General features: G+C 37.2%; 1 protein-coding gene across 4 annotated transcripts in view; it reads right to left on the minus strand.

Moving 5' to 3' along the window:
* Window positions 1-13,740, minus strand: part of CTNND2 (catenin delta 2) — a 712,671-nt gene that overhangs the window by 336,531 nt on the left and 362,400 nt on the right. For all 4 annotated transcript variants that reach the window (XM_014260357.2, XM_088053661.1, XM_088053643.1 and 1 more), the window contains exons 4-5: window positions 5,833-5,867; window positions 5,293-5,409 (exon numbers count right to left, since the gene is read on the minus strand). In XM_014260357.2, the coding sequence (XP_014115832.2) occupies window positions 5,293-5,409; window positions 5,833-5,867 (152 nt within the window). The remainder of the gene's footprint in view (window positions 1-5,292; window positions 5,410-5,832; window positions 5,868-13,740) is intronic.

A 13,740-nucleotide genomic window follows, 5' to 3' on the forward strand; every position in this document is an offset into this window, starting at 1 on the left:
CTCCACCACTGTAGACTGTAAGGATGCAGCATATTCTCTAAAGACTCAGTGAGCTTCAGCTAATTATCTCAGAAGTGGTTTTGATGTCAGTGTCATGTCAATCCTCAAAAGTGGCTTGCTAATGACTCACAGGAATAGGGGGACAGAGAAACTAATAGAAGGGAAAGAAATATAGAACCAACTTTTCCTCTTGTTCCACTTTTACCTTCAACTACTGACCTGTAAACTGCAAATTTACAAATATCATCAGGAAAAGGTAGTTTGGTCTTAACAACTGCTTAGAGGACTCCAGTTTCTCTGTCACAGCAGATGGACATCTCGGGCCTCAAGCAGTTCATCAGGACCTTTCCCACTTACCTGCAGGCTAGACTGAAACCTTATCAAACCTTAATGACAAATGTCCTCAGCAAACAATCTTCTTAACTCAGATACCTATATATTTATGTTTACTCTCCCTTCCATGCAGCTTTCCACCTTTTCAATTGTTCTTACATATAATGTGAGTGGAAAAATGGAAAAAAAAAAAAAAAAAACAACAAAAAAGGATATGCATTGATAAAGTAGTAAAAGGAATGGATCTGAAGTAGTTGTGTGATTTTGAGACAGTGGTGCAGTGATGGGAAGGGGAGTAAATAATGTCTTGCTTCTTTTATCCCACTTTTTTCCAAGATTTCTAATCAGAAATATTAATTTTTTTGTGTCCACAGTGCATACTCAGCCCTCACAAAATTTATTTTCACATGCTTTTCCTCACTAAATTAAACCATTCTGCCATGAAAATACCTTTCCTGAGCTACATTTACTGTTCAGTACTGCTGTGTCTCCTGAAACATCCCTAATGTTATCTGTGTCCTAAAGTAAATTTTGTTCCCCTGCATGTTTCCTCACCCAGTGATTTCAGGTCCTGCACTTACTGTGCATTCTCATCCCTCTTCCATGACTTGTTTCCAGTGTCTTATATGTGATCACATTGATCACATGTCTGGTCTTTCCCCTGACCCTATTTAAGGTGACAGTTACTTATCTTCATTTGTGCAAAAGTAGTATTTTTGAGTTCCCATTAGAAAAAGGTAATGGTGGAAGGAAGAAATATTTCCAGAGAGGAGCAGCCAGGCAAGCTGGGTGTTACAGCAATGTAGAGCAGGGAGGAGGACTGATTGAGTGCCCTCAGGGTGACCCAGAGGGTTCAGGTTGGCCCCTGTAGCTAATGGCTACTGACACTAAAGCAGCAGCCTGTATGTGCCCTCCCTTGGGGACTGAGGGGATGTGTGTACCACTGTTGTTGTTCTGCTGATGATCCCCAGGAACACTAAGGACAGGCTGAACGCCCCTCTGAGGCCACAAAACAATGCCATGTTTGATGCAAATTAGAGTGACATGGTTTTGACAGATCTAGCACTACACAGAGATAACAAGAAATCACTGCAGTATGGGGAACTGGACCATGGAGATGCAGGCTTGGGTCTCCAGTGAGGTGCAGCTTCTTGCATAATTCTGGAAGTTTGCTGACTTTTTGTCTGTTGGTTGTACCTGGAAGCGCACAGTTTGAGGAAGACAACTTACATTGAGTTGGGACAGAAGAAAGAGGTGGGCAACAGTGCAGGGGTTCCTTTTAAGTTGCATATAACCTTGTCTCAGGGTCAGCTCCACCACAGGAAGCTTGCAGCACTTATGAATCTGCCTGTCTGATAATAATTATTTTAAAACCAGTGATCACTCTGCTTTAATTTAACCAAATTAATAAGTTTTATATACTTACGTGGTTTTTTACATTTGCTGATTCACACTCAGTGAAGATAATTAGCAAGCATCTCTATTAGCAATACAGAGCGCCTCCTGTGTAAGCCCTTTCATGTGACTTGTCCTATTTGCCTTTTTTTCATGGGTTTTATTTGCTACTAAAGGAATACCACATGTGAAGTGATGTTTGGAATTTAGAGTATTATAACAGCTGATAGCTGTGTGATGACTTCTTAAAACTAAGTCTGAGAAAATCAGAGTGCATTAAACCAAATTGTAAAGATTCTGAGTAGAGACACACTAATCCTCTACAAAGGCAGGGCTACTGATAGATTAAGTCATTAGACTAGATGCACACCCTTCAGAAAAGGAAACTGTGGTCACATCACTAGGCAGGCTTTCATATGATATTAAAAAATCTGCTTCAAATGCATGGCAGGTGGGAAATGCTCTCCTCAGACTCAGTCTTGTTACTTAAAATACAGCTTTGCAGTCAAACTGCAGGGAAGTAAACATAACTAAAATTGTCAAATTGGGAGCTCAAAAGTTAGAAAATGCCAGACTAAGTTTCCTTTTCTGAGTCATCACTCTTCCCCTCCCCTCCTTCCTTGCCTTATGGCCAGTGCACACAATGCAAAATGGTTCTGTGTTTTTGACTGCATCACATCAGGTCTCCATTGAAAAATGTTCAATACAAAGAAAAAAAAAATAGCAATCTGGTGGATAAATCTACAGCAGTCAACATTTACTTCAGATACATCACAAATGGTGATTTTTGGAATACCTGTAAAGTAAGACATTTATATAGATCTCATTTCCCATTTTGAGATTGAAAGGATTAAGAACTGAAGTGTGTAGGAAACACAAATACTGTATTTGAGACATTTCAGAGTGGGCTTTAAACTTCCTTTTTGTCTCATGCTTCAAATATTTAAGACTGTGCCCCCACAGTGTTCTCTTACAACTGTTTGTTCTCAGCACACCTAACTGGGAGCACCTAAAACTATCTATCAGTAGAAAATATTTTGAATTATTTCACCACTATAACATGAAAACTTTATGACACAAAGGAGGGACACAATAAAATTATAAGTAAATATGAGACTTTTGTTTTCATTGTGTGTATGTGTTCTACTCACTGCTTACAGAAGTCAGAAGCACTCTCCCTTCTAGTGTGACATTGCAATTTGAGCCTCAGCTTGGGTAAATGAGGCATGGATTGAAAATGTAGAAAATAGGGCATGATAATAGTTTTTTTTCTAAGGCATTCATAAGAAATTCAAATTAAGCTGTACAGACAATCTTAACTTTTGTACTTTTGACTTTTAAAACACAGTAACAGTTTACCTGTTTGATGTGTTTGTAACATTTTACTTGAAATTCAAAAAAAGACCCCCAAACCAGAAAAACAATCTAGTATATGACATCCTAATTGCATTTATGAGTGATTAGCAGAGCTGCAACTGTTAGCTTTGGCATATAGATATGATTCCTAATTAAACCCATAAATGGCAAATAGCAATCTAGTTTTATTGCAAGCTGAGCTCAGAGCAGAGGAATAAGGGCACTGACAAAAGGCTTTACAAATATTTCCTGACAATGCAGAAGATAAACCTTGCAGCCATGGGGGGAAGCCTGCTCCCTTGTGAGCACATGAACCTGCCTGTTCTCTCCAAACCTGTTTCTTAGGGACAGCTACTGTCCTGTCCATAATGATAACACTTTTCCTTTTCTTGGCTGTCATTCTCAATACTGCATTGTTTCCTCTCTTTGCACCTAACTCTTGCTCCCACAAACAAATCATCCAGCCAAGCAAACTCAGCTTTCAACATTCTGTTGACTTCTGGCTTCAACAAATCTTGATTCCTCTCCTGATGATCCTCTACAAATCCATCTCTATTGTTCCTCCTCTCCATCACTGTTTCCCATTTGCCCATGTTCTTTATTCTTCTTTCTATCTACCTGCATTCCTATTTGTGTTTTAGCTTATCATGATACTCCCCAGAAATTTCTTTAGTATTAGTTTTCTTCATGTCCACAGACTTCATTCCATGTACTATCTTCATCTTTCTCTACAATTTTTTTCAGTTTCCATCTCTTAAGCCAGTTTCTGGCATTTTCCATACAAGTTGTCCCCAGTCTGCTCTCAGTCTCCTCTATTGCCATCTACCCAGTTTCATTTTTCTATCATAGAATCACATTTTGAAGGCAATCCTTATAATGCTAGTATGTTTTGTTTGTCCTCACCCCCAAATGAAGAAAAAAAACAAGGGCTTACATTGTTTCATCATGTTTTCCTCAGTTTGTTCAGATCAAGCAACATTTTAACAGATGTCAATTATATAGACTGTGTTCAGATTAAGCAAAACCATAAAAAAAGTGTTATGGCCCAGAAATCTTGTGCACACGAAAAATAAAAAATTTTCTGTTGTCCCGGGATTGTCAGTTTGAACTTGACAGCAAACCTTGTTTTAAAATAATTAAAAATATTCTGACAAATTAAAATTCTGCATCCAATGTGCAATGTCTTTCTTTTGTCACCTGATGACCACATTGCAGGTGATGACTTGTCATGCTTTGCAGAAGGTGGCTGTCACAATTCATCAGCCTTTTCAGATGAAGGAGAGATTATCCCCTTTGATATATCAAGAAAGCTGAATTTGGGCAGCCACCTCCAAAGATATGATTCAGTCAGAAGGTACTGGGAAGCAGGGATCAACTGAGCAAAGATGAATACTAAAAAAAAAAAAAAAAAAAAGCCAAGCCAGTGTCAGGAGCTGCAGTGGCAGGGAAGTGAAAGTGGATATATATTGTGGCAGATGGAGGCAGAATATGAGATAGGAGCCTGAGGAAAAAGAAAGGTAACTAGGGAATTAACCTGCTTTTTCATCATCTAGTGCTACATCTGATAACAGACCAGTTAACATGCTGGAAAACAGTCTCAGTGTGACTCATGAGCGCAACTGTTGGTAGACATCTGCTCTACAAACACATTGAGTAGCATGTCTCTTGTCTTGTTCACTTTCGCTGTTGTTTAGCCTTGATTCACTTCCCCAGTGGCTCATTCTAGCCAACAATCCATCCACTTACTGCACAGTTTTGCACACAGAATGGGTAAGTGACCAGTGAGCCAACCTTGGAAAAAAAAAGACCACCTATCTTGTTACAGCTGACATTCTCTGCATCATCTTTAAGTTCACTTATTTCTGTCTGTGTATCCAGAAGAAATTTTTGGTTGTAAGGAGTTACCAGCTACCTGGCCAAGTGGTTACAATTATACATTAGACTTCCTCACAGCCCCCCACTATTTTCATTTTATTACCTCTGCATAGTGAAAAATTGCTGTTTGAATGTTGTTTTTATAGTAGTGATGCTGAAGTTTTGTAACATGACCTTATAGTATAGTACAGCAACATTGCAATTATAAAATATTTTCCTTTAAATATTTTTCATGCGCTTGTTTTTCCCCCCAAAAACTAGCAGCACTTACATACATTCAGTTTTAAAGCATGAAATTCTTGGGTTCTAGAAAATTCATCTCTAGCAACTTACTTTCACTGGCTGAATAGTCCTGTGGATCGAGTATCCCTGATTCCTGCAGTGATCTAATACAGGAGTCCACCAGCTCCAGACCAGTAGTGAGCTCATCTTCTATATCCTTCTGACCATCTGTAATTAAATTAACAACATAAAAACATAAAAGAAAGGCAAAATGGTTAAGCTATATACAAGACAAAAGCTAAAACCAGTTATATGTGACTAAGCAGTCACAACTGATGAGGGAATTGGATTAATAAAAGCAAATTTAGGTCTAGTAGCCACAGACACATTTAGCAATGCCCCCCTCTCAAAACTCTACATTAGTTTCAGTGTATTTTTTGTCAACCCTAACAGCCGCCTAACAACTTTTTTCCAAATCTTGTCACTTTTTAAGTAGAGTTTTCACACACTACCAATGAGAAAAAACACACAAAAACCCCAACAAAAACCCCCACATACGTAAGTATGGTTTTCCCCTCCATCTTCTTTAGGTAAAAATGATCCTTCTAGGAGAGAATCTAAGTAATACATACATGTAGGTAAGTACATTACCTTGTGTTTGCCAGTGAAACTGCTCTTCTGCTGAACTGGAAAGAGAAAGAAAAAAAACCAATAACTTTAAATTAAATTGTTCTGTAGTGTACCACGAATATTCAGACACAAATTTATTCTGAAGGAACTGATTTAAGAGAAGAACACACTTATGAATAAAAAACATATTTAGAATACATAATTTTATATATATATATTAATTAATGACTTGTACAGCATTTACTCAGCTGGAGGGAAGCAGCTTTATTTTTTTATCAAGTAATTTGAATCATACATGTAGAAATTGGCCCCTTGGGCTTGATAAACAAACAATACTTTCAAAGCAAAAACATCACCATTCTACTTTTCTGGATCCTTCCATTTGTCTGATACTCCATGTTTATTGAGAAAATTATAAATTGCTTTCTCAAGTGAATAGTTACATGTGATTTCTGAAAGAAATTATGAGTATGATTCCTGGTTCTACTGATCATTATGTGCATTTTTATATTATTCAAATGTGCAGCTAAGTTAATTCAATTGGCCTACAAAGAAGAGTAAATTTAGATGTGTTTGTGCTTCTTTGTGCAAGCACTTAAGCAACAGAAGGTCTTAATTTTAAAATAATGAACATGCATATCAGAGGATTGGTTAGGTAGGGTATTTTTTTTCAATAAAATGAAAGATACATTCAAATGGATGATAAAATGAATTGGATATTAAGTTAGGCAATGACTACACTTTCCTCCAAGGTATGTTCTGTTTATGCTTCAATACAGGTTTTTGTCACATTACAAGAATACAAAAAGGACTGCAGTTACTCAGTATTAAACATTCTTTTGATAACAGTGAACTGATTATTACACTCATGACTCATTAAAGATTTTTCTGGACACTTTTATAAGATTCTTATAGGGGAGAGGAACATTATCTGTTGCATCCATAAGTTAAAAAAAAAACAAAGACTGAAATTATTTTACCTTTTCAAAAAATTATATTTATTTCTTTATTTCTTTGTTTATTTTCAGATGTTGAGACTAAATGCTTTTTTGGATGAGTAAATGGATTTAAATCTCTAATTTTTTCCCTTTTCCCAGAAGATGCTGGATCACTTATGAATATGTCAGAATACATCCTACTATCTATGTTCTGAACAATAGTAATGTAAATGAAATTAAATGCTTCCTTGTGGATGTCTATTTTTATAGTAAAGAATTTGTGTCAATATTTACCATATTTGATAGTGTTTTAAAAAAAAGTCATCTAATTTACATAAAAATAGTTCTAAAAGGACTTTTAATTTCTACCTGGCATCAAATCTTAACCTGGCAAGTTCAAATCTATACACCATCATAAATTTCCTAATATCTATGATCTGCAGTTTATATTGACTTACTCTACTGAGTGGTCATAGATTAAGCCAGCCCTTTGATGAGATAGTGAACTAAAATTCTTGTACTCAAGTCCACTGAAATTAACAATATTGACGATAAATGTTAACAGAGTCCTCGGACAAACAATAATAACTGCAAACTGCAGGGACAGTGACTCTTTTTGAAGCTACACTTTTCTGAATTTTATATTCCTTTTGTCTGATTTTCAGATTTACTAAATAATTGCAGCTTCATCTGACACACTGGGACTTGAGAGCATTCTTCCTTTCTGTAATTAGTACAATTCATAATAATCAATGTACTGCTTTCCACTTTAGAATCCCTCTTCCAGTAGCCAGATTTCTGTGTGAAAGGTATCACCACAACAGCCAGAAAGAAATGCACTATCCTGGGTGGCATTCTTGATGACAGAATGAATTACTAGATGTTGCTGGAAAGAACACAATGATGTAAAAACCTATGCCACTTCATCCAAATAAGTTAAAAAAGAAAATCAAGTCGTGCATAAAGAGTGAACCACTTCCAGGAATTCTAGCTTAGCCCTTTTTAAGTAGCAAAGTTGTACAAAATGTAACAAAGTTCATTCTGTTCAATGAATCACTTGTGGTTGATTCATAGTAATCCCCAGTATCACTTATCTGACTTACACAGAAACACTGTACCGTATCCATATTAATCTCAGGATCACAATGAATTTTCACTACATTTTGACTTTTCCAATTTTAGTCACACTTCTCCTCATCACTACTGTAATGGTCTTTCAATAAATAATGTAAGCTCTTAGAGTCATGATAGCAGACCCACCATGAGAATTTTTATCCTAATTCTACCTTCTTATTCAACATGTGGAACATGAACCAGGCTGCACAGGGCAGTGGTGAGTCTCCATTCTTGAAAGTATTTAAGAGATGAGTAGGTATGACATCTGGGGCATGGTTTGGTGGTGGACTTGTCAGTGCTGGTTTAATGCTTGGACTAGATGGTCATAAAGGTCTTTTCCAATCTAAAAGATTCTATAATTCTGTATTAAAGTTGTATTTGCTCCTACAAAGATATCAGTATATTCTGGTATAGAAAGAGTGCTGTTTTCATGATCTTTAGCTTGTTGGATATTGAAGCTACCATTTCTTGGTTGCAAACCAATGCCAGAGTCTCACAAACAAACTTTTAAAGGGTTTCCCTAGAAAATAGTTTTAATATAGATGCTCTTTATTTTTCCTTTTTTCCCCCTTTTTTAAACTGAGCTTCCCCTGCTTTTGGCCTGGAAAGGATTCCTGACTGAAGCAACCTGACCTCTTTGTGCAGGAAGCCTTTAGGTTGTCACACGACTGTGCCAAATCTGCTTGAGTGAATAAAACAGCATGCTTTTTTGTCCTTTTCTTTGAGGTGCTTCCCAGTTTCACAAGAGATCAGTACAATTTACTGTATAGTTAAATCAAATACATGAAAAGACAAAAAACTAATAATTAACAGAAGTATTGTCCTAATAAATTTTTCAGCAAGTTCAGCAAAATGTATTCTTGCTTTATAATATTTTTCTGAAGAAAAATGCATCAGCAACCACTTTTCTGCATATTCCTATGCCTCATTATATAAGTCTGCTAATATTAGTATCTTTGACTGAGGAAGGTGTGCAATAAAATTCTTTATCAAGTTGTTCTGAACTATAATAACCTGAGCCCACCTTAAGAGTTTGCGGAAGGGATTTTAAACAGAACTACATTAGTACAACATTAGAAAGTTGTAGCATAAAATATGACTGAGCTGAGAACTCAGCAGATAGGATTACTACCTCCCTTAACCCAAACTCAGAAGAATAATTGTGATTTATTTATTCTTCTTTTATTTTTGGTAGTCATTGCATCTGTATATACTTCAAATGTTCTAGTTACAAATAAGACTACTGTTCTACTTAATTCTACCTGACTTACAGAAAGAATCCTCCATCACTATTCAACTATGCAAAACTTTATTCTTCTATGGTCATATTGTCTTTGGAAAATTCAATGTATTGAAGGAAGATTGCAAGGAATCTGAATAACTTAATGAGAAGATAATGCTAAAACCCAAATGAATGAATAAAACACTTGACTAAACAAAAGAAGAATACTGTTATATGTTTAGTTTTTGATGTTAATGTTTAAGCTAATGAACCTATATTCTGTAAGGATGCACTACATTGTGCTTAAAGCTTTACCTTTAATAACTAGGAAAGAAGATATTTCAGTAAAAAATGTTTTACCTCCCTACGCAAGAATAAGCAAAGTAAATATCTATAGAAAGGTCATCTTGATTCCAGCTGAACTCACATGTTCCCATTTCTGCATAAATGTCACAAAAGCACCAAAGGAGTGAGAACCCTCTGTGTGTGACTATGGGGAGGGCGAAAGGCAAATGTGCACAGCATGCTGCAGGGAGCTCATTTTGGGGAGCATCACTTGGGGACCTCTACCTATCTCTGAACAGCAAGGAAATAGCTAAAGCACAAAGCATTGCAAAAATGCAGATTTTCTACAACCAGCTGAGGATGTCTGACTACTACCAGCAGCTCTGTATATCAAGTTTATCCCTTTTCAGGCAGAAGTAGAAACATCACAGACTGACCTACAGTTTGCCTATAAACAAGCAACATACCAGGCCTTAGGGAGCCTTCATTTTTTCCTGTACCTCAAGTCAAGTTAAACAAGAAGTGGGTGCCCCTTCCTGATGGACTTGATAGGAATCCACCATGATAAGATGGACTCTGTAGACAGCCAGCACCTGCATAACAAGGTGAATTACAGAAGACCATGAAATGCCTCTCCCAGCAATTTATGGGAGTCCAAAGCAGTTCTGGTGGTATAGAAGTGAATGCTTGGACAACATTCACCAGCCATATTTCTATAAAAGCAACCAAAGTCCTCAAGGGAGGTAACCCATAGGTGGGGAATGCTACTGAGTACTTTGGCAGAAGAAAAGCTGCCTAAGACATCCTCAGACTGTGTTGCTATTAGGGCCTGTACAAACACCCAAAGATTCACTTCCAAAGCAGGTGCTGGTAAGCAGCAAGGGCACCTTGGACTCAGCTGAACTCCTAAAAGGTGGACGTGTGCCTGTGGCACTGGCAGCAGGGACAATGGTAGGCAAAGGTAAGTTACACCAAACCCCAGCCCAAGACACATTTTGCACACTACCTGGACGCAGCAATACTTGCAGCATCACTTGGGTTTAGTTTTAGACATTACATGGCCTAATGTGAGACCTGGCCGACTTCAGAGGAATGCCTTGATAGGTTCAGAACCACTCAGTGCAAGAAGGAGCTTCACTGCCCTGTAAACACTTCCCCCCAATAGTATTTATTATGCAGCCTGCAGAAATTAATTGTTTTTATCCCATGCACCAAGATACATCTGTGCACATGCACAGCAGGCCAAAGCATTTGGTTATTCATTGCCTTGCTGCTCTCCATAGCAATGAAACTCACTTCTTGCTGGGAAGGGAGGTAGGTTTTCTTTCATTCACTGTTTCTGGCACACTCCTTGCTTTACCACTGAGCCTGCATACAGGCTGCCAGGGCAAATTCACACTTTTGTATTCCCCTAATTATCCAAGAAATGTTTGTGTGTCTCTCCTTTGTGTGAAGTCATTCAGTTTACAGTCATCACTCACTTTTTTGAGAAAGTGCTATAGCTATCTTCTACACAAAAATATTTTTATTGTTTTCTAAAACAATTCATAAAATTATATCTAAAGAAATTAATGAAATTATGTATAACACTACTGTAGAAAAACTATGAAAGGATTTTACAAGGAGTTGTATCAGCACATGATCTTTTAAATTATTTCTACAATGGAGCTACAAAAACATTACTGTATACAATTACAGGCAGATACTGTCTCTGATTTTTAAATTGTTTTTTGTTGTGGAAGGTGGAAGAAAAAAGATCCAGAAGCATTTCACAAAAAAAGCAAAGAGGATGAAAAACTAATATTCCAGCTAAAGCAAAGGAGAAATAGATTTTAAATCAGCGGTACATTTCAGGTTATCTGCAAAATAGCAAACAACTTTTAGTATCAACTATCTGGTAAGGGGAAAAACCCAAATAATCTAAGAGTAAATTTTACATTTAATAATGCTGTGAAAAAGTACCAACCCCTCAATAAATTACCATAGTAAAAGGCAATCCTCAGGAGTAACTTTCAGGTTTTGTGACCAATTTAAAATTGCATCAAAATCTACAACATTGGTAGTCATACTCTTCACCTCTATAAATGTGACACTGTAGGCTGTCTCAAATATTTAATAGCACTCTATTAGTCAGCTGTGGTATCAACTTGGCTAACCTACCAAGAAGTCCTTTTTTTTGATGTTCCAACAAATCTCATCCAATCCCCTACAATGACTCTGGAAAATGTTAAAAAAAAATAAAAAAAATCCAACAAAACAAAATAAATAAACAATATCCCCACAACCCCCCACATATTTTACTGATGGCTGCTTTCTTGTACCTTGGAAATTTCAAACTGACTTTTAAAATGATGATAAGTTTGTTAGCTGTAGATGCCAGAAAAGCCATTCAGGTGGTTAATTCTCACCTTTATTAGAACAGCCTCACTTCAAGTTCCAGCAGGGAAAGAAAACTGTCTAATTTTTTTCCCAGAAAAATTATTGTTATTCCCTAGGTTTTACAAAATCAATAGCAGAACTTAGTGGCTGTGCTGTGAAAGTATTGTACTTCTTTCCAATGATGCAGGGAAATATTTGCAGCCAAATTTCAAAACAGGTCTTAAAAATCAGTTAAAAATCAGTGCTTTCCTCTGCATTTAATACTTGCAGAAATTTGCAGACATGATTTTCTTTTAAAAACAAGATTTAAACTGCTCCAGTCCTATTTATATTCAATTTCCCTATGCCAATTGTGCTTAATAAAACTGTTCTGTTTCTTCTTATTTAAATGGGATTTAAAGTTCAGGTGCTACACCACTAAGAACACTGTTCAAGTACACAGCATGCATGAGAAGGCACCAGCAGCCTTGCATTCCACACAGTGCACTGCTTAGGAGCTTGCAAAGCAGGTGTCAGAGCCTGTTATTTAATGGACAAAGCATAACACAGCCTGTCCTGTAGTTTTTGACCATCACTCCAGAAATGGTCTACAGGAGCATCGATTATAGTAAATTTTATTTTGTTACTGAATTAGTTTCACACAGACAAGACCCCAAAACCTATTTACTTCAATTTTGAATGAACTTGGTCACCTAGGGAGAGAACACTTGTTACTTCACTTGCAACCAGCCAGTTTCCTTTACCTTCAGTTTTGCAGTTATTGGTATGACAGTGAACACAGAGAGTTCTTTCAGAGTGGAAGCCTTGGAAGCTCTGCTGTTCCAAGGAGAAGAATTTAGAGGGCGATAGGTACATTGTGTATTTATTTAACTTCAAACTTGGACACAGTAACAACATTAGGGAAACAAGTACCATGTGATTGCCCGGGTACTTCCCCGATGTCCGTTTCATGCCCTTACGCATTCCAGGATTCCACGGGATACTGGGCTAGGTAGAGCCCCGTTCTGAATCGATACAGCCCCTCTTTTGTTCTTATTTAGAGAAGCCAAAATCAAACCAAATTACTTAATTTTGTAATTTTCCATTATTAATTAATTAAGAAAAAGCATGATGGTTCATAAAAAGAAGGAATTAGGTGAAGGCTGGGTTTCTGCTAATACTGTTAGTTCTTCTGGTTTGTGTCAAAATATTTTTATTTGAGAAGGCAGCTCATTTCCCAAACTGAACATAGCTACACAGGAGCACATTTAGAAGAGAACAGAATTAGATTGCAAGGGACCTACAATGACCATTGAGTCCAAAGACCTGACCACTCAAGGGCCAACTGAAGGTTATATAGCAGAATATCAGGGTCATTGTCAAAATGCCTCTTAAGCACTGATAGATTTGGGGCCTCAACCATCTCTCTAGGAGCTTGCTCCAGTGTTTGACCACCCTCTTGATAAAGAAATGCTTCTTCATTCCCAGTCTGAACATCCCCTGACACAGCTTTGAACTGTTCCTGGGTGTGCCCTGTCTCTGGATCCCAGGGAGAAGAGCTCAGCTCTTCCCTCTCTCCTTCACCTCCTGAGGAAGCTGCAGAGCAATGAGCTCACCACACAGCCATCCTAAATTTTAAATTTTGTCACTTCTACACAGCAGAGAAGTTTAGATAGCAGTGTACTGTGATATTCCTTCAGTCCCAGTGGTGATATTCCTTCAGTCCCAGGTATTTGGATCTGATCCAAACCAAACAAGCATCTAAAATAGAATCAGAAATGGCAAATTAGAGAAATCAATAGTGGAAAGATAGAATCATCTCTGCCTTAAGGCAATAGAGCAGTCTGGTGCCTAAATCACAGCACAGCCTACCAGTACCCATAAAACTGTGTTCTTCAAACATGCCTTATTGACAACATCACACAGAAAGTAAGATAGTGCTTTAAAGAAAACAGAACAAAGCCCTAAAAGATAAAGTGAGATCTAGTTTATTCATTCCCTTCTCCTTCT

The sequence above is a fragment of the Pseudopodoces humilis genome, chromosome 1, assembly GCF_049639895.1.
Source record: "Pseudopodoces humilis isolate 2021_Gansu_Grassland_sample_001 chromosome 1, ASM4963989v1, whole genome shotgun sequence".
Taxonomy (NCBI): Eukaryota; Metazoa; Chordata; class Aves; order Passeriformes; family Paridae; genus Pseudopodoces; species Pseudopodoces humilis.